The 27805-nt window shown below is 40.7% G+C and overlaps 1 protein-coding gene across 1 annotated transcript in view; it reads right to left on the bottom strand.

Annotated features, from left to right (window-relative positions):
• Positions 1-27805, bottom strand: part of SENP1 (SUMO specific peptidase 1) — a 357101-nt gene that overhangs the window by 270873 nt on the left and 58423 nt on the right. The window contains exon 9 of the mRNA XM_053708240.1: positions 10050-10098. Within this exon, the coding sequence (XP_053564215.1) occupies positions 10050-10098 (49 nt within the window). The remainder of the gene's footprint in view (positions 1-10049; positions 10099-27805) is intronic.

The following is a 27805-nucleotide window of genomic DNA, read 5'->3' as shown; positions in this document are numbered from 1 at the left end:
AAGAGCTTGAACTCTGTCCATAACCTCCTCATAAGAAGATTCTTTATTGAGCGACTTTTCTAGTTCATCAAACCAGAAACACGCTGCTGTAGTGACAGGAACAATACATGAAATTGGTTGTAGAAGGTAACCTTGTTGAACAAACATCTTTTTAAGCAAACCCTCTAATTTTTTATCCATAGGATCTTTGAAAGCACAACTATCTTCTATAGGGATAGTAGTGCGTTTGTTTAGAGTAGAAACCGCCCCCTCGACCTTGGGGACTGTCTGCCATAAGTCCTTTCTGGGGTCGACCATAGGAAACAATTTCTTAAATATAGGGGGAGGGACAAAAGGTATGCCGGGCCTTTCCCATTCTTTATTTACAATGTCCGCCACCCGTTTGGGTATAGGAAAAGCTTCGGGGGGCACCGGGACCTCTAGGAACTTGTCCATCTTACATAATTTCTCTGGAATGACCAAATTGTCACAATCATCCAGAGTAGATAACACCTCCTTAAGCAGAGCGCGGAGATGTTCCAATTTAAATTTGAATGTAATAACATCAGGTTCAGCTTGATGAGAAATTTTTCCTGAATCTGAAATTTCTCCCTCAGACAAAACCTCCCTGGCCCCTTCAGACTGGTGTAAGGGCATGTCAGAACCATTATCATCAGCGTCCTCATGCTCTTCAGTATCTAAAACAGAGCAGTCGTGCTTACGCTGATAAGTGGGCATTTTGGCTAAAATGTTTTTAATAGAATTATCCATTACAGCCGTTAATTGTTGCATAGTAAGAAGTATTGGCGCACTAGATGTACTAGGGGCCTCCTGTGTGGGCAAGACTGGCGTAGACATAGGAGGGGATGATGCAGTACCATGCTTACTCCCCTCATTAGAGGAATTATCTTGGGCATCATTTTCCCTAAATTGTTTGTCACATACATCACATCTATTTAAATGAGAAGGAACCTTGGCTTCCCCACATACAGAACATAGTCTATCTGATAGTTCAGACATGTTAAGCAGGCATAAACTTGATAACAAAGCACAAAAAAACGTTTTAAAATAAAACCGTTACTGTCACTTTAAATTTTAAACTGAACACACTTTATTACTGAATATGAAAAAAAGTATGAAGGAATTGTTCAAAATTCACCAAAATTTCACCACAGTGTCTTAAAGCCTTAAAAGTATTGCACACCAAATTTGAAAGCTTTAACTCTTAAAATAACGGAACCGGAGCCGTTTTTACATTTAACCCCTATACAGTCCCTGGTATCTGCTTTGCTGAGACCCAACCAAGCCCAGAGGGGAATACGATACCAAATGACGCCTTCAGTAAACTTTTTCTGTGTATATGAGCTCCTCACACATGCATCTGCATGCCTTGCTTCCCAAAAACAACTGCGCATTAGTGGCGCGAAAATGAGGCTCTGCCTATGATTAGAAAAGGCCCCCAGTGAAAAAAGTGTCCAATACAGTGCCTGCCGTATTTTTAACATAATTCCCAAGATTAAAATAACTCCTCAAAGCTATAATCTATTAAAAATGCTTATAAAGTAATCGTTTTAGCCCAGAAAAATGTCTACCAGTCTTTAAAGCCCTTGTGAAGCCCTTTGCTCTTATAAAGAAAATGGCTTACCGGATCCCATAGGGAAAATGACAGCTTCCAGCATTACCAAGTCTTGTTAGAAATGTGTCATACTTCAAGCAGCAAAGTCTGCACACTGTTTCCCCCAACTGAAGTTAATTCATCTCAACAGTCCTGTGTGGAAACAGCCATCGATTTTAGTAACGGTTGCTAAAATCATTTTCCTCTTACAAACAGAAATCTTCATCTCTTTTCTGTTTCAGAGTAAATGGTACATACCAGCACTATTTTAAAATAACAAACTCTTGATTGAAGAATAAAAACTACATTTAAACACCAAAAAACTCTGAGCCATCTCCGTGGAGATGTTGCCTGTGCAACGGCAAAGAGAATGACTGGGGAAGGCGGAGCCTAGGAGGGATCATGTGACCAGCTTTGCTGGGCTCTTTGCCATTTCCTGTTGGGGAGGAGAATATCCCACAAGTAAGGACGACGCCGTGGACCGGACACACCTATGTTGGAGAAAACTTATTTATAAGGCTAACCACTGTAGCTGGAACCCACCTGTACTTTGGTGGGGGAGACACCAACAATTGTTACAGTGAATATAATCAGTAGGGATAAAATCAGTAAGATTGCTAGGTGAACCCCCAGGTGGCATGGCAGCCCCTACTAAACCACTCAGAGCAAGCATGCATCCTTTGGCGTTTCTCAGGGGGTCCATTCTAGGGCCCGTTTTGTTTGACATATATCAGCTAAAAGGGTTACAGAAGAAAGTTTGTTGTCTGCAGGTGATACAAGCATGTGTAATAGAGTTGATGTTCTGGGTGAGGGAGGGGATATGTGGACCAAATGAGAAGCAATAAAAAAATTGGAGGATTGGACAAATGACTAAGTTAAAGTTTCCCATTTCAAAATCACACATTATAACAGAAAAATCCAAAGCTTACAGGGACATATAAACCAAATTTTCTCTTTCATGATTCAGATAGAGCATACAATTTAAACAACTTTCCAATTTACTTGTGTTATCAAATTGTATTTATTTTCTTGTTATCCTTTGCTAAAAAGCTGGGATGTAAGCTCATAAGTGTGCACGTGTCTACAGCACTATATGGCAGCAGTTTTGCAACAAAGTTATACAGTAGCAGGAGCACTATTTCCTGTCATATAGTGCTTCAGGCATGTGCACGCTACCTACCTAGGTATCCCTTCAACAAAGAATAACATGGGAACAAAACAGATTTGATAATAGAAGTAAATTGGAAACTTTTTTTAAATTGTATTCTCTATCTGAATAATGAAAGAAAATGTTTGGGTTTAATGTCCCTTTAATTATAGACTCAATGACACCTGACTGTACCAAAAAGGAATTATTTCAGATGATTCATAACTTTGTAATCAATGTAGTATTGCAGTAAGGCCAATATAATGCTTAGTTGTGTTGGTAGAGGTATTTGCAGCAGAAATAGTAAAATTCTTATGCCACTTTACAGAGTAATGTGTCCAGTTCTGTAGCCTATATCCCCAGAAGGATATAAATAAACTGGAATCTAAAAAATAAAACTTACCAAAAAAGGCTCAATAACCTAAATGTGTATATCTTAGAGTAGAGAAGGGAAAGTAGTCATATGATGGTAACTTTCAAGTATATTGAAGGGCTTAGTAAAGCTGAGGCTGTAAAAAAAATTCACAAAACAAACAAATTGCAGAAGAAGGGGCTATGGATCCCAAGCTGAAGGGTAGTAGTTTCAAGAGTAATTTGCAGAAGCATTAATTAACAGAAAGTGTGGTTGATTTATGGAATAAAACTTCCATTCAAAGTCAAACTCTCTGGGGGACTTCAGGAAAGCTTTGGAAAAGTGTAAGGCTATCCTATGAACTAAATACATAAGGCTATTTTAAGGGCCAGTCCTTCAACTGCCATATTGCAGGAAACAAAGTGTGTTTAAAAACATAATTTATGTAAGAACTTACCTGATAAATTAATTTCTTTCATATAAGCAAGAGTCCATGAGCTAGTGATGTATGGGATATACATTCCTACCAGGAGGGGCAAAGTTTCCCAAACTTAAAAATGCCTATAAATACACCCCTCACCACACCCACAATTCAGTTTAACAAATAGCCAAGAAGTGGGGTGATAAGAAAGGAGCGAAAGCATCAAAAATAAGGAATTGGAATAATTGTGCTTTATACAAAAAAATCATAAACCACTACAAAAAGGGTGGGTCTCATGGACTCTTGCTAATATGAAAGAAATTAATTTATCAGGCAAGTTCTTACATAAATTATGTTTTCTTTCATGTAATTAGCAAGAGTCCATGAGCTAGTGACGTATGGGATAGCAGATACCCAAGATGTGGAACTTCCACGCAAGAGTCACTAGAGAGGGAGGGATAAAATAAAGACAGCCAATTCCGCTGAAAAAATAATCCACAACCCAAATCAAAAGTTTTAATCTTAATAATGAAAAAAACTGAAATTATAAGCAGAAGAATCAAACTGAAACAGCTGCCTGAAGTACTTTTCTACCAAAAACTGCTTCAGAAGAAGAGAAAACATCAAAATGGTAGAATTTAGTAAAAGTATGCAAAGAAGACCAAGTTGCTGCTTTGCAAATCTGATCAACAGAAGCTTCATTCCTAAAAGCCCAGGAAGTAGAAACTGACCTAGTAGAATGAGCCGTAATCCTTTGAGGCGGGATTTACCCGACTCCACATAAGCATGATGAATCAAAGACTTTAACCAAGACGCCAAAGAAATGGCAGAAGCTTTCTGACCTTTCCTGGAACCAGAAAAGATAACAAATAGACTAGAAGTTTTTCTAAAATCTTTAGTAGCTTCAACATAATATTTTAAAGCTCTTACTACATCCAAAGAATGTAAAGATCTCTCCAGAGAATTCTTAGGATTAGGACACAATGAAGGGACAACAATTTCTCTACTAATGTTGTTAGAATTCACAACCTTAGGTAAAAATTGAAATGAAGTCCGCAACACCGCCTTATCCTGATGAAAAATCAGAAAAGGAGATTCACAAGAAAGAGCAGATAACTCAGAAACTCTTCTAGCAGAAGAGATGGCCAAAAGGAACAAAACTTTCCAAGAAAGTAATTTAATATACAGAGAATGCATAGGTTCAAACGGAGGAGCTTGTAAAGCCCTCAGAACCAAATTAAGACTCCAAGGAGGAGAGATTGACTTAATGACAGGTTTGATACGAACCAAAGCCTGTACAAAACAATGAATATCAGGAAGATTAGCAATCTTTCTGTGAAAAAGAACAGAAAGAGCAGAGATATGTCCTTTCAAGGAACTTGCAGACAAACCTTTATCCAAACCATCCTGAAGAAACTTTAAAATTCTAGGAATTCTAAAAGAATGCCAGGAGAATTTATGAGAAAAACACCAAGAAATGTAAGTCTTCCAGACTCGATAATAAATCTTCCTAGGACACAGATTTACGAGCCTGTAACATAGTATTAATTACTGAGTCAGAGAAACCTCTATGACTAAGAATCAAGCGTTCAATTTCCATACCTTCAAATTAAATGATTTGAGATCCTGATGGAAAAATGGGCCTTGAGATAGAAGGTCTGGTCTTAACGGAAGTGTCCAAGGTTGGCAACTGGCCATCCGAATGAGATCCGCATACCAAAACCTGTGAGGCCATGCTGGAGCCACCAGCAGTACAAACGAACGTTCCATTAGAATTTTGGAAATCACTTTTGGAAGAAGAAGAACTAGAGGCGGAAAGATATAGGCAGGATGATAATTCCAAGGAAGTGACAACGCGTCCACTGCTTCCGCCTGAGGATCCCTGGATCTGGACAGATACCTGGGAAGTTTCTAGTTTAGATGAGAGGCCATCAGATCTATTTCTGGAAGTCCCCAGATTTGAACAATCTGAAGAAATACCTCTGGGTGAAGAGACCATTCGCCCGGATGTAACGTCTGGCGACTGAGAAAATCCGCTTCCCAATTGTCTACACCTGGGATATGAACCGCAGAGATTAGACAGGAGCTGGATTCCGCCCATACAAGTATCCGAGATACTTCTTTCATAGCTTGAGGACTGTGAGTCCCACCTTGATGATTGACATACGCCACGGTTGTGACATTGTCTGTCTGAAAACAAATAAACGATTCTCTCTTCAAAAGAGGCCAGAACTGAAGAGCTCTGAAAATCGCACGGAGTTCCAAAATGTTGATTGGTAATCTCGCCTCCTGAGATTCCCAAACCCCCTGCGCTCTCAGAGATCCCCATACAGCTCCCCAACCTGAAAGACTCGCATCTGTTGAGATTACAGTCCAGGTTGGACGAACAAAAGAAGCCCCTTGAATTAGACGATGGTGATTCAACCACCAAGTCAGAGAAGATCGAACATTGGGATTTAAGGATATTATTTGTGATATCTTTGTATAATCCCTGCACCACTGGTTCAGCATACAAAGCTGAAGAGGTCGCATGTGAAAACGAGCAAAGGGATCGCGTCCGATGCAGCAGTCATGAGGCCTAGAATTTCCATGCACCACAAAGCTACCGAAGGGAACGATTGAGACTGAAGGTTTTGACAGGCTGAAAACAACTTCAGTCGTCTCTTTTCTGTTAGAGACAAAGTCATGGACACTGAATCTATTTGAAAGCCCAAAAAGGTTACCTTTGACTGAGGAATCAAAGAACTCTTTGTTAAATTGATCCTCCAACCATGTCTTTGAAGAAACGACACAAGTTGATTCGTATGAGATTCTGCAGAATGTAAAAAGACTGAGCAAGTACCAAGATATCGTCCAAATAAGGAAATACCGCAATACCCTGTTCTCTGATTACAGAGAGAAGGGCACCGAGAACCTTTGAAAAGATCCTTGGAGCTGTTGCTAGGCCAAACGGAAGGGCAACAAACTGGTATTGCTTGTCTAGAAAAGAGAATCTCAGAAACTGATAGTGATCTGGATGAATTGGAATATGAAGATATGCATCCTGTAAATCTATTGTGGACATATAATGCCCTTGCTGAACAAAAGGCAGAATAGTCCTTATAGTCACCATTTTGAAATTTGGTATCCTTACATAACGATTCAATATTTTTAGATCCAGAACTGGTCTGAAGGAATTCGCCTTCTTTGGTACAATGAATAAATTTGAGTAAAACCCCAGACCCCGTTCCAGAACTGGAACTGGCACAATTACCCCAGCCAACTCTAGATCTGAAACACATTTCAGAAATGCCTGAGCCTTCACTGGGTTTACTGGAATGCGAGAGAGAGAAAATCTTCTCACAGGTGGTCTTACCTTGAAACCTATTCTGTACCCTTGTGAAATAATGTTCTGAATCCAAAGACTGTGAATCGAATTGATCCAAATATCTTTGAAAAATCGTAACCTGCCCCCTACCAGCTGAGCTGGAATGAGGGCCGCACCTTCATGCGGATTTGGGAGCTGGTTTTGACTTTCTAAAAGGCTTGGATTTATTCCAGACTGGAGAAGGTTTCCAAACGGAAAACGTTCCTTTAGGGGAAGGGTCAGGCTTCTGTTCCTTAGTCTGACGAAAGGAACGAAAACGATTAGCAGCCCTGAATTTACCTTTAGATTTTTTGTTCTGAGGCAAAAAGGTTCCTTTCCCCCCAGTAACAGTTGAAATAATAGAATCCAACTGTGAACCAAATAATTTATTACCTTGGAAAGAAAGAGAAAGCAAAGTTGACTTAGAAGTCATATCTGCATTCCAAGATTTAAGCCATAAAGCTCTTCTAGCTAAAATAGCTAAAGACATATACCTGACATCAATTCTAATGATATCAAAAATGGCATCACAAACAAAGTTATTAGCATGTTGAAGAAGTTTAACAATGCTATAAGCATTATGGTCTGACACTTGTTGCGCTAAAGCCTCCAACCAGAAAGTGGAAGCTGCAGCAACATCAGCCAAAGAAATAGCAGGTCTAAGAAGATTACCTGAACATAAATAAGCTCTCCTTAGAAAGGATTCAAGCTTCCTATCTAAAGGATCCTTAAAGGAAGTACTATCCGCCGTAGGAATAGTAGTACGTTTAGCAAGAGTAGAGATAGCCCCATCAACTTTAGGGATTTTATCCCAAAATTCTAATCTATCAGATGGCACAGGGTACAATTTCTTAAACCTTTGAGAAGGAGTAAATGAAGTACCCAGACTATTCCATTCCCTAGAAATTACTTCTGAAATAGCATCAGGAACTGGAAAAACTTCTGGAATAACTACATGAGGTTTGAAAACCGAATTTAAACGCTTAGTAGATTTAGTATCAAGAGGACTAGACTCCTCCATATCTAATGCAATTAACACTTCTTTAAGTAAAGAACAAATAAACTCCATCTTAAATAAATATGAAGATTTATCAGTGTCAATATCTGAAGCAGAATATCTTCTGAACCAGATAGATCCTCATCAGAAACAGATAAGTCAGAATGATGGCGGTCACTTAAAAATTCATCTGAAATATGAGAAGTTTTAAAAGACCTTTTACGTTTACTGGAAGGAGGAATAACAGACAGAGCCTTCCTAATAGATTTAGAAACAAATTCTTTTACATTAACAGGGACATCCTGAACATTAGATGTTGAAGGAACAACAACAGGTAATGGATTATTACTAATGGAAATACAATCTGCCTTAGAAAGTTTATCATGACAGTTATCACAAACTACAGCCGGAGGAACAGATACCAAAAGTTTACAACAAATGCACTTAACTTTGGTAGAACCAGCATCAGGCAGCGTCTTTCCAGAAGTAGATTCTGATCCAGGGTCAGGTTGAGACATCTTGCAATATGTAATAGAAAAAAACAACATATAAAGCAAAATTATCAAATTCCTTAAATGACAGTTTCAGGAATGGGAAAAAATGCCAAATGAACAAGCCTCTAGCAACCAGAAGCAATGAAAAATGAGACTGAAATAATGTGAAAAAAAAGTGGAGACAAGAGTGGCGCCAAGAATAACGCCCACATTATTTGCGCCAAGTACAACGCCCATATTTTTGGCGCCAAGTATGACGCCACATCCTCTGACGTCGAAACCGACGCCCGTCAATACACAAGTGTCAAAAAAATGACGAAACTACAAACAACTTCCGGCGTCAACTACGACGCCGGAAATGACAAAATTTTGCCCCAAAAAAGTTCGCGTCAAAAATGACGCAATAAAATGAAGCATTTTCTGCCCCCGCGAGCCTAACAGCCCGCAGGGAAAAATAGTCAATTTGAAAATTTTCAATGTAAGAAAAAAATATTTATTCATATGCATTATCCCAAATAATGAAACTGACAGTCTGAATGAAGGAATACTGATTATCCTGAATCATGGCAAATATAAGTTTAAAGACATATATTTAGAACTTTACATATAAAGTGCCCAACCATAGCTTAGAGTGTCACAAAAATTAAGACTTACTTACCCCAGGACACTCATCAACATATAGTAGATAGCCAAACCAGTACTGAAACGAGAATCAGTAGGGGTAATGGTATATAAGAGTATATCGTCGATCTGAAAAGGGAGGTAGGAGAAGAAATCTCTACGACCGATAACAGAGAACCTATGAAATAGATCCCCTAGAGGAAGACCATTGAATTCAAATAGGCAATACTCTCTTCACATCCCTCTGACATTCACTGCACACTGAGAGGAAAACCGGGCTCCAGCCTGCTGCGAAGCGCATATCAACGTAGAATCTAGCACAAACTTACTTCACCACCTCCATGGGAGGCAAAGTTTGTAAAACTGAATTGTGGGTGTGGTGAGGGGTGTATTTATAGGCATTTTGAGGTTTGGGAAACTTTGCCCCTCCTGGTAGGAATGTATATCCCATACGTCACTAGCTCATGGACTCTTGCTAATTACATGAAAGAAATAATATTTATCCCAAGGCTATGTGAACCTAAGCTATAATGTCCTATATAATAGCCTTTGGGCTGTGTAAAGTGTAATCTACTTGCCATCACCTTCCTCTACTGTATCCAGTAACAGGGCCCATCAGAGGCAGTGCAATTGCAGTGACAAAGATCTCACAAGGAGCAGTACACCATAAACCAGGGGATTGGCAGATGCATCCACAGTTAATCTGGGAGACCTGTGACATCTCCACACTTGGAGAAGATTCTCACTGTCTGGCTAAACTCCTGTCATCCCATCTGTCATTCATAGGCACTCTGTCTCAGATGAGTTGTGTAACGATGTGGAGATCAGCACCTCAGAGGTTCACCTCACTCTTATAGAGGCAAATTAAATGGAGTGTCTATGCAGTTGAAGGGGATAGAAGGGAAGTTCATAACTCAGGAGCAGGGCATTGGTTTGCCACATTCTTGGTTTCAAGGGAATGAATAGCCCACATGTGATAATCTTGTGGCGTTCTCACACCCATTGAAGGAAAAGAAAATAGAAAAAAACAAACTAACTAAAAATGCATAGGCTGAAAAGGAAGGCCTAGATAGCTACCTGGGGGGTTCTTGAACTTTTGGGACATAATCAACTATAATTATGGACTCTGAAAGAAAAAAAAAAACACAAATTAGTTTGAAATTACACAAATAAAGCTACAGATTAATAAATTAACCAGATTTTTTATTTATTTAAAATATTAGTTTTGTGATCCAGCTAAATTGAGAACATTTGAATGGTTTATTAACATGATTTGTAAATAGGCAATTGAAATACCTATGTTTAGTTTAAAGTATATATATTTGCCCAGAATTGCCCACCCCAATTACAATACTTAGAATTAGCAATACAAAAACTTCATATTAAATCAGTTTTTTTTTGTTTTGTTTTTTTAAACAGTTGCATGCAAAATAAAAAAGTAATTACAAGTCATTTTGTGCTACAAAACGGAATGATTCTGCATCCAGTGACACACCCCTTGAGTTCATCTCCCTTAGGGTGGCTGTGAAGAATTTTGCAGGGTCACTGTACTGAATATTTCCAGATTAACCACAGACTCTCTAAACAGGATTGTAAAACAATTTAAAGGAAAAGCAGCAAAATAAAATAATAAAAACTTACAATGTCAAGGTTTTTTGCTACACATAAATAATAAATGGGGATTTAAATTTTGAGTCTAATATCGATGGCCAAATTACAAAGAAGATCTAACTGGAAAAAACTATTTATGTAAGAACTTACATGATAAATTAATTTATTTCATAATGGCAAGAGTATAGAAAGATTGGGGGGAAAAATATAGGGGATTTGTGACATTAAAGCCAAGTGTAGAATTATACACTAAATTATCAAAAGGAAAATTGTTAAAAAATGACACTTTATTTAACATATATACAAATGGACATAACAATAGGAAGATGCTATGATGGTTATTCAGAGATGGGAATGCTCACTTCCAAACTCTTAAATCAATTCATCCAAAAATAAAGCATCTTACTGGTTAAAATATAAAGGGCCAATGAACCCAGAGTAAGTGTGATTGGCTAATGAATCAGGGTATCTTACAGTGTCATACCCCACACTTAATCTTATTCACACAGATTGCAAACATACTAGACACTCAAGGGGGGCGTCCTGCCTGCGTACTGCTTTGATTGAACAAAGTCAGACGATTTCTAGCTTAATCCCTATATATAAATTCATGCATTCTCTGTACAAACATAAGTACACACTCATAAAAGTCAGATGGCGACACTTATATTTAGATCCTATGTAAATCAATAATCTCATATGCAAGAGATCTTCTAAATGTCTGTTTCGTGAGCGTATTATAGTATCTTGCCAAATCTCGCTATAAGGGTGAGCGATAATCAAATTAATTAATTCGTCAAGCACAACTTGTTAGCTATATGGTACGCACTAGTTTAAACAAAAATGTATCAAGTGCCAGCATATTAACCTGACTATTCGCTCCCTGTATAGATACAAAATATCCAAAGCGGTATCTAACAGAACGCTACTATGAGTGCTATGTGTTGTTGGACCACACACTATCCATTAGGACCACGCCCACCAACACGTTTCCGTCACTCAGAACGTGACTTTGTCAGGGCATAGGGCCAACCCAGCGTAGAACAACGCTTCTTGTACTCCAGTTTCCATAGTAACGCACTAGTCACTTAGTAAACGATTTGCGGAGGTGTAACACTGCATTGGCAATTTAGTTTACTTCATTTTTTACGCAGGAAGCATATTATTATAGCCAAAAAAATTGGGATTTCTATTAACTTGTTCAAAACAATATTTACAAAAACAAATTACAGTTAATTGTATTTTAATCAATTGTAGGTGTTCTTCCAAGTGAGGCTCAAGGTGTATGGGGAGGGGATCCCAGTATAGGCTATAATCACAGATATCGATGTGAACGAATAAAGTCAGGCAACATCGAATAGGTGTAAATAATGAAAGAGCTTCAGAGCTTAAAGTCAAATTTGTGGAAAAAGTTAAAAAACAGAATTTATGCTTACCTGATAAATTACTTTCTCCAACGGTGTGTCCGGTCCACGGCGTCATCCTTACTTGTGGGATATTCTCCTCCCCAACAGGAAATGGCAAAGAGCCCAGCAAAGCTGGTCACATGATCCCTCCTAGGCTCCGCCTTCCCCAGTCATTCGACCGACGTAAAGGAGGAATATACATAGGAGAAATCATATGATACCGTGGTGACTGTAGTTAGAGAAAATAATTCATCAGACCTGATTAAAAACCAGGGCGGGCCGTGGACCGGACACACCGTTGGAGAAAGTAATTTATCAGGTAAGCATAAATTCTGTTTTCTCCAACATAGGTGTGTCCGGTCCACGGCGTCATCCTTACTTGTGGGAACCAATACCAAAGCTTTAGGACACGGATGATGGGAGGGAGCAAATCAGGTCACCTAGATGGAAGGCACCACGGCTTGCAAAACCTTTCTCCCAAAAATAGCCTCAGAAGAAGCAAAAGTATCAAATTTGTAAAATTTGGTAAAAGTGTGCAGTGAAGACCAAGTCGCTGCCTTACATATCTGATCAACAGAAGCCTCGTTCTTGAAGGCCCATGTGGAAGCCACAGCCCTAGTGGAGTGAGCTGTGATTCTTTCAGGAGGCTGCCGTCCGGCAGTCTCATAAGCCAATCGGATGATGCTTTTAAGCCAAAAAGAGAGAGAGGTAGAAGTTGCTTTTTGACCTCTCCTTTTACCAGAATAAACAACAAACAAGGAAGATGTTTGTCTGAAATCCTTTGTAGCCTCTAAATAGAATTTTAGAGCACGAACTACGTCCAAATTGTGTAACAAACCTTCTTTGAAACTGGATTCGGACACAAAGAAGGCACGACTATCTCCTGGTTAATATTATTGTTAGAAACAACTTTCGGAAGAAAACCAGGTTTAGTACGCAAAACCACCTTATCTGCATGGAACACCAGATAAGGAGGAGAACACTGCAGAGCAGATAACTCTGAAACTCTTCTTGCAGAAGAAATTGCAACCAAAAACAAAACTTTCCAAGATAATAACTTGATATCAACGGAATGTAGGGGTTCAAACGGAACCCCCTGAAGAACTGAAAGAACTAAATTGAGACTCCAAGGAGGAGTCAAAGGTTTGTAAACAGGCTTGATTCTAACCAGAGCCTGAACAAAAGCTTGAACATCTGGCACAGCCGCCAGCTTTTTGTGAAGTAAAACAGATAAAGCAGAAATCTGTCCCTTCAAAGAACTTGCAGATAATCCTTTCTCCAAACCTTCTTGAAGAAAGGATAGAATCTTAGGAATTTTTATCTTGTTCCATGGGAATCCTTTAGATTCACACCAACAGATATATTTTTTCCATATTTTATGGTAGATTTTTCTAGTTACAGGCTTTCTAGCCTGAACAAGAGTATCAATGACAGAATCTGAGAACCCTCTCTTTGATAAAATCAAGCGTTCAATCTCCAAGCAGTCAGTTGGAGTGAGGCCAGATTCGGATGTTCGAACGGACCCTGACCCTTAAAATAACGGAACCGGAGCCGTTTTTACATTTAACCCCTATACAGTCCCTGGTATCTGCTTTGCTGAGACCCAACCAAGCCCAGAGGGGAATACGATACCAAATGACGCCTTCAGAAAGCTTTTTCTATGTATCTGAGCTCCTCACACATGCATCTGCATGCCTTGCTGCCCAAAAACAACTGCGCATTAATGGCGCGAAAATGAGGCTCTGCCTATGATTAGAAAAGGCCCCCAGTGAAAAAGGTGTCCAATACAGTGCCTGCCGTTTTTTTAACATAATTCCCAAGATTAAAATAACTCCTCAAAGCTATAAACTATTAAAACTGCTTATAAAGTAATCGTTTTAGCCCAGAAAAATGTCTACCAGTCTTTAAAGCCCTTGTGAAGCCCTTTATTCTTAATAATAAAATGGCTTACCGGATCCCATAGGGAAAATGACAGCTTCCAGCATTACCAAGTCTTGTTAGAAATGTGTCATACTTCAAGCAGCAAAGTCTGCACACTGTTTCCCCCAACTGAAGTTACTTCATCTCAACAGTCCTGTGTGGAAACAGCCATCGATTTTAGTAACGGTTGCTAAAATCATCTTCCTCTTACAAACAGAAATCTTCATCTATTTTCTGTTTCAGAGTAAATAGTACATACCAGCACTATTTTAAAATAACAAACTCTTGATTGAAGAATAAAACTACATTTAAACACCAAAAAACTCTAAGCCATCTCCGTGGAGATGTTGCCTGTGCAACGGCAAAGAGAATGACTGGGGAAGGCGGAGCCTAGGAGGGATCATGTGACCAGCTTTGCTGGGCTCTTTGCCATTTCCTGTTGGGGAGGAGAATATCCCACAAGTAAGGATGACGCCGTGGACCGGACACACCTATGTTGGAGAAAACTGCACTAACTGTCGCACCCACAATGTCATTTATCTGGTGAATTGCACTTTGTGCAAGAAACAGTATGTGGGCTGCTCCACTAGGGAGGCACAGACCCGTATTCGTGAACACCTGAACAACATAGACAAAAATATAGAATGTTCAGATCTAGCAAGACATTTTATACATGTACATGGAAAGAATGTAAAGAGTTTTCAATGGCAGATAATAGAACAGATCAGAACCCCCAGAAAGAGGGGGTGACATTACCAGTAAGCTACTCTATCAAGAAGCCTATTGGATCTTTCAATTAAAAACACGTAGACCAGAGGGCTTTAATATTGAAGGAGAGGTTATCAATTTCTGGCAAAAGAATAACTAACGATGATCCTAGAATCATGTCAGTCTACACCAGAATTGTTATTGTTTTAAAAGATAGATAATCCCTTTTTTACCCATTCCCTAGTTTTGCATAACCAACAGTTATATTTATATATTTTTTACCTCTGTGATTATCTTGTATCTAATCCTCTGCAGACTGCCCCTTTATTTCAGTTCTTTTGACAGACTTGCAGTTTAGCCAATCAGTGATGGCTCCCAGGTAACTTCACGTGCACGAGCACAGTGTTATCTATATGAAAAACATGAACTAACACCCTCTAGTGGTGAAAAACCTGTTAAAATACATTCTTAAGAGGCGGCCTTCAAGGTCTAAGAAATTAGCATATGAACCTCTTAGGTTAAGCTTTCAACTAAGAATACCAAGAGAACAAAGATAAATTGGTGATAAAAGTAAATTGGAAAATTGTTTAAAATTACATGCCCTATCTGAATCATGAAAGGTTTTTTTGGACTAGACTGTCCCTTTAAGTATTTAGGTAATGGTATATCACAAATAATCTTGTATTTTCACACACTTCTTTTCCTCACCCAAAATAATGCCATATCTATGGGCTTTCTATCCCCCCATCCCACGATAAATAAGGGCTAACTAAAGTTGAGGGTTTTTTCTATGCTTAGCTAACAGTGCAAACAACTCTTAATAATTTTATGTTAACAGTACAGGCAATTATAGCCAGCACCTTAGTTTCTAGACATTCATTGAGCAGGCATGTACCTTTAAAGCACTCTAGAATATTAGGTTTAGCATTAGATGACAAATTTGAACTGACACAACACATGAGCCACTGTGATATTTATATATATATATATATATATATATATATATATATATATATATATATATATATATATATAGATATACACACACATACATATATATACACACACACATTGTTTGGCTCCCCTGGTTTTTGTGCAGACTGAAGTGTCAATCTGAACATCCTAATAATGAGTTAAACCAGCCATCCCTTTGAAGCTAGAAAGTACTGTAATGTAAATACAATTAATTGTCACTTTATTTATTTATAAATGCATAGTGGCTTTGTAAATACCCCTCTAGTTAGTTTTCCTATATTGATTTCACATTCTAGTCACAAGATCATTTTCCAATTAAATTGTGTTAAGTTGCGCTCTGTATATGTACTCTTCTATGCACTTTCATTGCTATTCAGTTTAACTCTGCAACACATCTCATAAGTTTAATTACAGCATTTAATTATGTGCAGCTGGAGTAGTAGGGGTTGTAGTTGACGCAAGGCTATTTAAGCCCGGCTTTATCCACATCAATATGTCTATGAGTAAGGCTGGTATCTAGCCGAAACGCGTAAGACAGTACTGCTCCAGCTGATCTTATGAATTCTTTTTGTTTTTAAAGAGAGCAAATTAATTTTTTCCTGATATGAAAACGGTTTCCAAATAAAGCTGAAAGTTTTTTAAACTACAACATGCCTTGAGACTCACCCGGTTTATTTGTATATACAATTGTATTTTAATACTTAGGAATGTAAGGTGAAAACCATCTTGATTTCATTGATCACTGACAATGTGTGAAAATGTGTGAAATCTTATTCGGGACAATGAGTCATGTCACGATCTCTCTGTGTGACCCATATTAAACCCTAAATGAATTGTAGGAAAGGGAACAAAGGGAAAACAGATTATGATCCAAGAAAAAAAAATACCAATTCAAAGCATTTTTCTGTTATAAATGCATACTTAGAAAAGCTGTTATTGGTGGTTATTATGAGGCAGAGTCCTTTTAGTCTCGTACTAATATGTATAAATTGTATAAATATTCAACACTTGTTATGTGTATATAATATAGGAAAAACTTTACTTGTAAATGTAGGCACTCTTTTAAGGGTACTTACGTATTATGCATGTAATCTACCCGCATATCCATTACTTGTATTATACCTATATAAGTGCCTTTTGGACTACTTTTCTTATATTCCCACTCCGGCCTCCTCATTAACCAAATATCTGAATCCTAGATCTCATTATCTGTTCGTTTGTAATTTAATATCATAATTCTAGATATTTTTATAAGAAGCATTTATATGATATTGCCTCATTGATGCCTCTTGGTGCGACTGATTGTAACTCGTGGATCCATCTGCATTCTTTCTGTAACAATATTTTGGTAATATCACCCCTTCTTTCTTTCAATTTTATTTGCTCAATTGCAAAGAAAGAGATTTCATATTTATGTCTCTGATGTACACTGTTCATGTGTTGTGCCACACGTACATTTCGGTTCCATTTTATGTCACCTACATGCTCCAGTACTCTGGTGCGTAGTTCTCTGGAGGTTTCACCCACATAGATTCTGGGGCATTTGCACATATATCACTCTTTTAGATCTACAGTTCAAAAAAATCTGAAATTTCATATTTTTTGCCAGTTTTTGGGTGTATGAAGATTTTTGTCAGGGCCATGTTTTTACATGCTTGACATCTGCCACATTTATGGAAACCTTTTGTTTCTTTCAGTCATGTTCTGGCTTGCTCTTGTGAATAATGACTCTTTGTTAGGATGCCTTTTAGGGTGTTACCACTGGTTTCTCAGTGATTATTTCCATCAGATCCTCATCTTCCTGGAGTACATGCCAATGTCTCTGGAAGATGTTCTTAATACAACTATTTTTATCATCAAAAGTTCCTATTATTCTTAGAGTCTGTGGCTCATTTTTTTTGGTATATTTGTTCTCATATCTTGGTTGTCCAGCAGCAAAGATCTATCTAGAGCATTAGCTCTTTGGTATGCCTTTTTCAGGCATCTGCCTGGGTAGCCCCTTTCCTTAAATCTGATTCATTAGCCAATCACACTTCCTCTGGGTTCATTGGCCCTTTATATTTTAACCAGTAAGATGCTTTATTTTTGGATGAATTGATTTAAGAGTTTGGAAGTGAGCATTCCCATCTCTGAATATCCATCATAGCATCTTCCTATTGTTGTGTCCATTTGTATATATGTTAAATAAAGTGTCATTTTTTAACAAATTTTCCTTTTGATAATGGCAAGAGTCCATGAGCTAGTGATGTATGGGATATACATTCCTACCAGGAGGGGCAAAGTTTCCCAAACGTCAAAATGCCTATAAATACACCTCCCACCACACACATACTTTAAGTACTTTAAGTTTAATGTATAGCCAAGTAGTGAGGTGTAAAAAGTAGTAAAGAGGATTTCCGACCTTTCCAAGAACCAAAAAACAGACAGACTACAAGTCTTCCTGAAATCCTTTGTAGCCTCAACATAGTATTTCAAAGCCCTTACCACATCCAAAGAGAGTAACAATTTTTCAAGCAAATTCTTAGGATTCGGACACAAGGAAGGAACAACAATTTCCCTATTAATGTTGTTAGAATTCACAACCTTAGGAAGAAATTTAAACTAAGTCCGCAAAACAGCTTTATCCTAATGGAAAATCAGAAAAAGAGACTCACAAGAGAGAGCAGACAATTCAGAAACTCTTCTAGCAGAAGAGATAGCCAAAAGGAACAATACTTTCCAAGAAAGTAATTTAATATCCAAAGAATGCATAGGCTCAAATGGAGGAGCCTGCAAAACCTTCAAAACCAAATTAAGACTCCATTGAGGAGAAATAGACTTAACAGGCTTGATACGGACCAAAGCCTGAACAAAAACATAATTTATGCTTACCTGATAAATTTATTTCTCTTGTGGTGTATCCAGTCCACGGATCATCCATTACTTGTGGGATATTCTCCTTCCCAACAGGAAGCTGCAAGAGGATCACCCACAGCAGAGCTGTCTATATAGCTCCTCCCCTAACTGCCACTACCAGTCATTCGACCGAAGACAAACAAGAGAAAGGAGAAACTATAGGGTGCAGTGGTGACTGTAGTTTAAAAATAAAAAACACCTGCCTTAACCCCTTAATGACAACTGACGTACCAGGTACGTCATGCATTAACTTACAGTTAATGACAATAGACGTACCTGGTACGTCAGTTGTCTAAGAGAGTGCTGGAAGCGATCGCAATCGCTTCCAGCAGCTCTCAGGGTATTGCAGTGATGCCTCCATATGGAGGCATCCTGCAATACCCTTTCAGAAGACTCCGATGCAGAGAGAGCCACTCTGTGGCCCTCTCTGCACCGGTAGCGATGGTGCCGGTTCGTTGGTGGGTGGGAGCATAACAGGGAGGCGGGTGGGCGGCCCATCGCTACCCGGCATCCGGCTCCTGTAAGTGCAATGTGCACGCCGGGTGCCGGGAGCGTGCGGGGGCGCGCATGCGCGCGCGCGATTAGCTACCCACTGACACCAATGAGGAGGGAAGAGGGGGGAAAAAAGAATAAAATTAATAAATATATAAGGATCTGGGAGGGGGAGGGGGTTGGGGTATTGTGGGGGGCTGCTACACTACAGAAAACATTTAAAAATGGCAAAACAGATAAAAAAAAACACTGGTTTTTGGGGCAAATTGGGTACTGGCAGACAGCTGCCAGTACCCAAGATGGCGGCAATTAGGTAGGGGAGAGGGTTAGAGAGCTGGGGGGGGGGGGATCATGGAGGTCGGGGCTAAGGCAGGGGTCCATCACAGCTAAAACATTTTATTTTTTTTTATAAAAAAAAAGAAAAACTCCTTTTATTTAGTACTGGCAGACTTTCTGCCAGTACTTAAGATGGCGGGGACAATTGTGGGGTGGGGGAGGGAAGAGAACTGTTTGGGAGGGATCAGGGGGTGGGATGTGTCAGGTGGGAGGCTGATCTCTACCCTAAAGCTAAAATTAACCCTGCAAGCTCCCTACAACCTACCTAATTAACCCCTTAACTGCTGGGCATAATTTACGTGTGGTGCGCAGCAGCATTTAGCGGCCTTCTACTTACCAAAAAGCAACCCCAAAGCCATATAAGTCTGCTATTTCTGAACAAAGGGGATCCCAAAGAAGCATTTACAACCATTTGTGCCTTAATTGCAGAAGCTGTTTGTAAATAATTTCAGTGGGAAACCTAAAGTTTGTGACAAAATTTGTGAAAAAGTGAACTTTTTTTTTTATTTGATGACATTTGGCGGTGAAATGGTGGCATGAAATATACCAAAATGGGCCTAGATCAATACTTTGGGTTGTCTTCTAAAAAAAAATATATACATGTCAAGGGATATTCAGGTATTCCTGACAGATATCAGGGTTCCAATGTAACTAGCGCTAATTTTGAAAAAAAGTTGTTTGGAAATAGCAAAGTGCTACTTGTATTTATGGCCCTATAACTTGCAAAAAAAGTAAAGAACATGTAAACATTGGGTATTTCTAAACTCAGAACAAAATTTAGAAACTATTTAGCATAGGTGTTTTTTGGTGATTGTAGATGTGTAACAGATTTTGGGGGTCAAAGTTAGAAAAAGTGTGTTTTTTTCAATTTTTTCCTCATATTTTATATTTTTTTTATAGGAAATTATAAGATATGATGAAAATAATGGTATCCTTAGAAAGTCCATTTAATGGCGAGAAAAACGGTATATAATATGTGTGGGTACAGTAAATGAGTAAGAGGGAAATTACAGCTAAACACAAACACTGCAGAAATGTAAAAATAGCCATTGTCATTAAGGGTAAGAAAATTGAAAAATGGTCCACTCATTAAGGGGTTAAAATGACAGGGCGGGCCGTGGACTGGATACACCACAAGAGAAATAAATTTATCAGGTAAGCATAAATTATGTTTTCTCTTGTAAGGTGTATCCAGTCCACGGATCATCCATTACTTGTGGGATACCAATACCAAAGCTATAGGACACAGATGAAGGGAGGGACAAGGCAGGCGCTTAAACGGAAGGCACCACTGCCTGCAAGACCTTTCTCCCAAAAATAGCCTCCGAAGAAGCAAAAGTATCAAATTTTAAAAACCCATGTGGAAGCTACCGCTCTAGTAGAATGAGCTGTAATCCTTTCAGGAGGCTGCTGGCCAGCAGTCTCGTAAGCTAAGCGTATTATACTCCTTAGCCAAAAAGAAAGAGAGGTTGCCGAAGCCTTTTGGCCTCTCCTCTGTCCAGAGTAGACAAACAATGCAGATGTTTGACGAAAATCTTTAGTAGCTTGTAAATAAAACTTTAAAGCACGAACCACGTCAAGATTGTGTAAAAGACATTCCTTCTTTGAAGAAGGATTAGGACACAGTGACGGTACAACAATCTCCTGATTGATATTTTTATTAGATACCACCTTAAGTAAAAAAAACAGATTTGGTACCCTTGAAGAACTAAATTTAAACTCCAAGGCGGAGCAACAGGTTTAAACACAGGCTTGATTCTGACTAAAGCCTGACAAAACGCCTGCACGTCTGGAAACTCAGCCAGACGTTTGTGCAAAAGAATAGCTGACAAACCCTTCTCCAAAACTTCTTGGAGAAAAGATAATATCCTAGGAATTCTGACCTTACTCCATGAGTAACCCTTGGATTCACACCAATGAAGATATTTACACCATATCTTATGATAGACTTTCCTGGTGACAGGCTTTCGAGCCTGAATTAAGATATCAATGACCGACTCGGAGAAACCACGCTTTGATAAAATCAAGCGTTCAATCTCCAAGCAGTCAGCCGCAGAGAAATTAGATTTGGATGGTTGAAAGGACCCTGAAGTAGAAGGTCCTGCCTCAGAGGCAGAGTCCATGGTGGAAAGGATGACATGTCCACCAGATCTGCATACCAAGTTCTGCGTGGCCACGCAGGTGCTATCAAAATTACTGATGCTCTCTCCTGTTTGATCTTGGCAATCAGACGAGGGAGCAGAGGAAACGGTGGAAACACATAAGCCAGGTTGAAGGACCAAGGCGCTGCTAGAGCATCTATCAGCGCTGCCTTGGGATCCCTGGACCTGGATCCGTAACAAGGAAGCTTGGCGTGCTGGCGAGACGCCATGAGATCCAGTTCTGGTTTGCCCCAACGTTGAATCAACTGTGCAAACACCTCCGGATGGAGCTCCCACTCCCCCGGATGAAAAGTCTGACGACTTAGAAAATCTGCCTCCCAGTTCTCTACTCCTGGGATATGGCTAGCTGATAGATGGCAAGAGTGAATCTCTGCCCATTGAATTATCTTTGAAACCTCCAACATCGCTAGGGAACTCCTTGTTCCCCCTTGATGGTTGATGTAAGCTACAGTCGTGATGTTGTTCCGACTGAAATATGATGAACCTCACTGCCGCTAGCTGAGGCCAAGCCTGAAGAGCATTAAATATCGCTCTTAGTTCCAGAATATTTATTGGAAGGAGTGCCTCCTCCTGAGTCCACGACCCCCTGAGCCTTCACAGAGAGTTCCAGACTGCACCCCAGCCCAGAAGGCTGGCATCTGTTGTTACCATTGTCCAATCTGGCATGCGGAAGGTCATACCTTTGGACAGATGGACCCGAGATAGCCACCAGAGAAGAGAATCCCTGGTCTCTTGATCCAGATTTAGTAGAGGGGACATATCCTAGCAGAGTTGCAGCGGTCTGAGATGTAGGCGGGCAAACGGAACTATGTCCATTGCCACTACCATTAAGCCGATTACTTCCATACACTGAGCCACCGAAGGGCGAGAAGTATAATAAAGAACACGGCAGGAATTTAGAAGTTTTGACAACCTGTCCTCTGTCAGGTAAATCCTCATTTCTTCAGAATCTATCAGAGTTCCCAGGAAGGAAACTCTTGTGAGAGGGGATAGAGACGTCTTCTTTTCGTTCACTTTCCACCCATGAGACCTCAGGAATGCCAGAACAATGTCCGTATGGGACTTGGCAATTTGGAAATTCGACGCCTGTATCAGAATGTCATCTAAGTAAGGGGCTACTGCTATGCCACGCGGCCTTAGGACCGCCAGAAGTGACCCCAGAACCTTCGAAAAGATACTTGGTGCCGTAGCTAACCCAAAGGGAAGAGCCACAAACTGGTAATGCCTGTCTAGGAAGGCGAACCTGAAAAACAGATTATGATCTTTGTGTACATTGATTCAACATGCACAACAGCAGAGGGCTGCAGAGGGCTCATGAAAACGAGTAAAGGGGATTGCGTCCGATGCTGCAGTCATGAGACCTAAAACTTCCATGCACATAGGAACTGAAGGGAATGATCGAGACTGAAGGTTTCGACAGGCTGAAACCAATATCATTCATCTCTTGTCTGTTAAAGACAGGGTCATGGACACTGAATCTATCTGGAAACCTAAAAAGGTGACCCTTGTCTGAGGAATTAAGAAACTCTTTGGTAAATTGATCCTCCAACCATGTCTGAAGTAACAACACTTGTTTATTCATGCGAGATTCTGCTAAATGAAAAGATTGAGCCAGTACCAAGATATTGTCCAAATAAGGAAACCCCGATTACAGAAAGAAGGGCACTGAGAACCTTCGAAAAGATACTTGGAGCTGTCGCTAGGCCAAATGGAAGAGTGACAAATTGGTAATGCTTGTCTAGAAAAAAGAATCTTCTCACAGGTCTTATTCTGAAACCTATTCGATACCCTTGAGAAACAATGCTCTGAATTAGGGCTGCACGATTTATCACTAACGCCATTTTACACCGTGGCGTCCGCACCCTGTCTGGGGTTAACTGCCTGTGACTCTGGTGACAGCACAGCTTCTTGTGAGTGCGACTGAGCACCCAGGGCTGAGCATGTTGCAGGGTCATGGGATGTGTACCCGGTCCGGTCTAGTAGTGCAGTCCCCTTCTGTGTTTTGTATATTACTGGGGTGATTACATAAGCCTGTGCACCGTTCCCTTGTTCACAGTTTGTTTGGATTTGAGAGCTTGCATTGTGTGGCTGTTTTAGGGTCACAGGTTTTGGAAAGGACATGGTACCTGGGCTTGTCCCATTTGGCCAGATGCGGTAACTAACCTTTCCATTTTTGCTTTTAAATCTTAGCTGTGAGCTTGCTAGCGAGTGCAGGGTTTTTTTCTGTGTGTATATATATATATATATATATATATATATATATATATATATATATATATATATATATATATATATATATATATATATATATATATATATATATATATATATATATATATATATATATATACACATATATACACAGAAACTGCTTTTAAACGCCCCTTTAAACTGTGCTAGTCTCCTTTGGTATGTCTTCCTGCTTCTGCCTAACTGACTGCTTTTAAACGCCCCTTTAAACTGTGCTAGTCTCCTCTGGTATGTCTTCCTGCTTCTGCCTAACTGACTGCTTTTAAACGCCCCTTTAAACTGTGCTAGTCTCCTCTGGTATGTCTTCCTGCTTCTGCCTAACTGACTGGTAACCATTTTCTCTGTCTCCATTTTGTCTACCTGTAATCATTTTATCTCATATTATCTAAACTTATTCAGCCTTTAACCCCACCCCCTCTCTAATTTGCAAGTGTGTAATTCCTGCTAGCTAAAACTGCCTGTAACAGCTGCCTAGAATCATTTCATCACTTCTCATTCCTACATATGGAGAAGGCTTAAGGCTCATTTTGGGCCGATGACTCTCTGTTCTAAGTAGCTCTATGTTACAAGTAGCAAGAGTTAGCACACTGGAGTTAGAAACTGGAGGTTGAAACTGCAGACCAACTAACAGGTAAACTTAATATCTATACTTCTACACAATGCTTTCTATGCCTTTTCTGCTCTCTCTGTCTTCCCTTCTCCTAAAAATCAATGCATGTCCCTATAACAACAATCCCCACACTATCCATATCTCCCCCTCCCTTCTCTCATCCCCTATGCTGTCCTCTCATGAACTACTTTGTTTCCTTAGAAACTCTTCCCCCCCTAACTCTCCTGTGTCTAATCATTCCCGCTCCTACAAATCTCACTCTCACCTTCTGTCTCTCTCACTGCTACTACTGCTTGCTGCTGGTGATGTCTCTCCTAACCCTGGCCCTGCAACAGTCGCCACACTTTTACACTCTCGCTCCATCTCCCACTGCAAAAATCCTAGGTCACGCAATACCAACAATCTCATCTCAATTAACACACAGCGCCTAACCCCTCCCTTTTCTTGTGCCCTCTGGAATGCTCGCTCCGTCTGTAACAAGCTTACAACTGTTCACGACCTGTTTGTTTCCAACGCTTTCAACCTCTTAGCTATTACTGAAACCTGGCTATCTTCCTCTGACACTGCTTCCATTGCTGCTCTCACACATGGTGGTCTTCACTTTAGCCACACACCTAGGCCAGGTGAGAGACACGGTGGCGGTGTTGGCATCTTACTCTCCCCCTCCTGCTCCTATCAGTACCTATCCCCATTTCCATCTCTCTCCTTTTCTTCCTTTGAAGTGCACTGCATTCGCCTGTTCTCCCCTCTCTCTCTCAGAGTGGCAGTTATCTATCGCCCCCCTGGACCAACTTCCCAATTCCTTGACAACTTTGCTGCCTGGCTTCCTTCCTTTCTCTCCACAAATACACCTGCTCTAATTCTAGGGGACTTCAACATCCCCATTGACAACCCATCTGCCCCTGCTGCCTCTAAACTTCTCTCACTCACTAACTCCTTCAGCCTGTCACAATCCACCCTATTCCCTACCCACCGCGAAGGACACTCAATTGATCTGGTATTCTCCTATCTCTGCTCTCTCTCTAATGTTGCATGTCGCCCATTTCCCATCTCAGATCACCATCTGCTCACCTTTAATCCTAATATAGATACTAAACCTACTTCCCCCTCTCGCCCCCGCACCAGCAGAAATCTGCACACTGTGGACGCTCCCCAACTCTCCAATCTTATTCAACTACGCCTCCCCCACACTTCCACGATATCCTGCCCTGACCTTGCTATAACCCTCTATAACAATACTCTCTCTGCTGCACTTGACACTCTCGCTCCACCCCAACCTCGCAAAGCCCCACATCGTCAGCTCCAACCCTGGCACTCCCAACAAACGCGTCACCTACAAAAATGCTCCCGCACTGCTGAGCGTGTCTGGAGGAAATCCCGCTCTGAACATGATTTCATGCACTATAAGTTCATTCTCTACTCTTACACCTCTGCCCTTCGCTTAGCTAAGCAAACCTACTTCTCCTCTCTTATATCCACTCACTCCTCAAACCCTAAAAGACTCTTCTCTATTTTCAACTCTCTCCTCTACCAACCTGCACCACCCCCCTCATCTGCATTCAGTGCTCAAGACCTCGCTGACTATTTTCTCAATAAAACACTTGCAATCCGAGGAAACATCCCAACACAAACCTGCAATCTCCCAACTCCGCTCCCAGTCACCCCCTCTGCCACTCTCTGCACCCTCCTCCCAACCACTGAGAGTGAAGTGGCTTCCCTTTTGTCTTCCTCACACCTCACTACCTGCCCACTTGACCCTATTCCTTCACATCTAATTCCTCCTCTATCTACCACCCTCACTCCGGCTCTTACTCACATATTTAACCTATCCCTTTCTACCGGCTCATTCCCTGCCTCCTTCAAACATGCGAAGGTCACCCCCATCCTCAAAAAACCCTCCCTCGACCCTAACTCCCCTGCAAACTACCGCCCCATATCACTGCTCCCACTAGCTTCAAAACTCCTTGAAAAACTAGTTTTCAATCGCCTAACCCACTTCCTGTCGTCCAACTCATTGCTTGACCCCCTGCAATCTGGCTTCCGCCCCCAACACTCAACTGAAACTGCTCTCACCAAGGTTACTAACGATCTCCTTTCTGCTAAAAACAAAGGCTACTACTCTATACTCATCTTACTTGACCTATCTGCTGCCTTTGACACTGTTGACCACCCCCTTCTCCTACAGTCTCTCAGTTCTCTTGGTCTCTGTGACACTGCCCTCTCCTGGATTCACTCCTATCTCTCTAACAGATCCTTCTCAGTCTCTTTTGCTGGTGACTCCTCCTCTCTATTGCCCCTGTCTGTTGGAGTACCTCAAGGCTCTGTCCTGGGTCCTCTACTCTTCTCTATTTACACTTCTTCACTGGGTAAACTTGTCAACAGCTATGGCTTCAGCTATCACCTCTATGCTGATGATACCCAGATCTACCTTTCCACCCCTGCACTCTCTCCTTCTGTCAACTCTCACATCAGCGACTGCTTATCTGGCATTTCTTCCTGGATGGCCTCTCACCACCTAAAAATAAATATGTCCAAGACCGAACTACTTCTAATTCCCCCCTCTAGCTCCACTCCCGTCTCTAATTTCTCTATCACTGTTGGCGGCACCACTATCTCCCCATCACCCCAAGTCCGCTGCCTCGGAGTCACGCTTGACTCAAATCTGTCCTTCATTCCCCACATCCAACTGCTCTCTTCATCCTGCCGCAACCACCTACGCAATATCTCCAAAATTCGCCCGTTTCTGAGTGCTGAAACTACCAAACAGCTCATCCACTCCCTGGTAATTTCCCGACTTGACTACTGTAACAACTTACTAACTGGCCTCCCTCTCTCCCGCCTCTCTCCCCTCCAATCCGTCCTAAATGCATCCGCCAGACTAATCCACCTCTCTCGACGCTCTGTTTCTGCTGCACCTCTCTGTGAGTCCCTTCACTGGCTCCCCATTCACAAGAGTTAAATTCAAAATTCTCACCCTGACCTACAAAGCCCTCACCAATGCTGCCCCACCCTACCTGTCCTCACTCATCAACAAATATACTCCTGCCCGTCCCCTAAGATCCAACAACGACCTGCTTCTTGCGTCCTCTACCATCACCTCCTCTCACTCTAGACTACAGGACTTCTCTCGTGCGGCACCAACCCTCTGGAACGCACTTCCTCGAGATGTCAGACTTGCCCCTAACCTCTCCTCCTTTAAACGTTCCCTAAAGACCTTTCTGTTCAGGGAAGCTTATCACCCGACTTATTAACAAACTAACCAACTAACTAACAGTTTCCCTCTATCTCCTCACTAATATCATTCTCACCTCTGCAGTCCCCACCTCCTGTTTCCAATCCTCCTACCCATCTAGATTGTAAGTTCCCACGGGAACAGGGCCCTCAACTCCCCCTGTATTTGTCTGTAAAATTTTGTGTCTTATCGTATTGTTTCTCCACTGTACTGTTATCCTTGTACCCATGGGCAGC

The sequence above is a fragment of the Bombina bombina genome, chromosome 3 (genome assembly GCF_027579735.1).
Source record: "Bombina bombina isolate aBomBom1 chromosome 3, aBomBom1.pri, whole genome shotgun sequence".
Classification (NCBI taxonomy): domain Eukaryota; kingdom Metazoa; phylum Chordata; class Amphibia; order Anura; family Bombinatoridae; genus Bombina; species Bombina bombina.
This window is presented reverse-complemented; position numbering and strand designations above follow the sequence as displayed.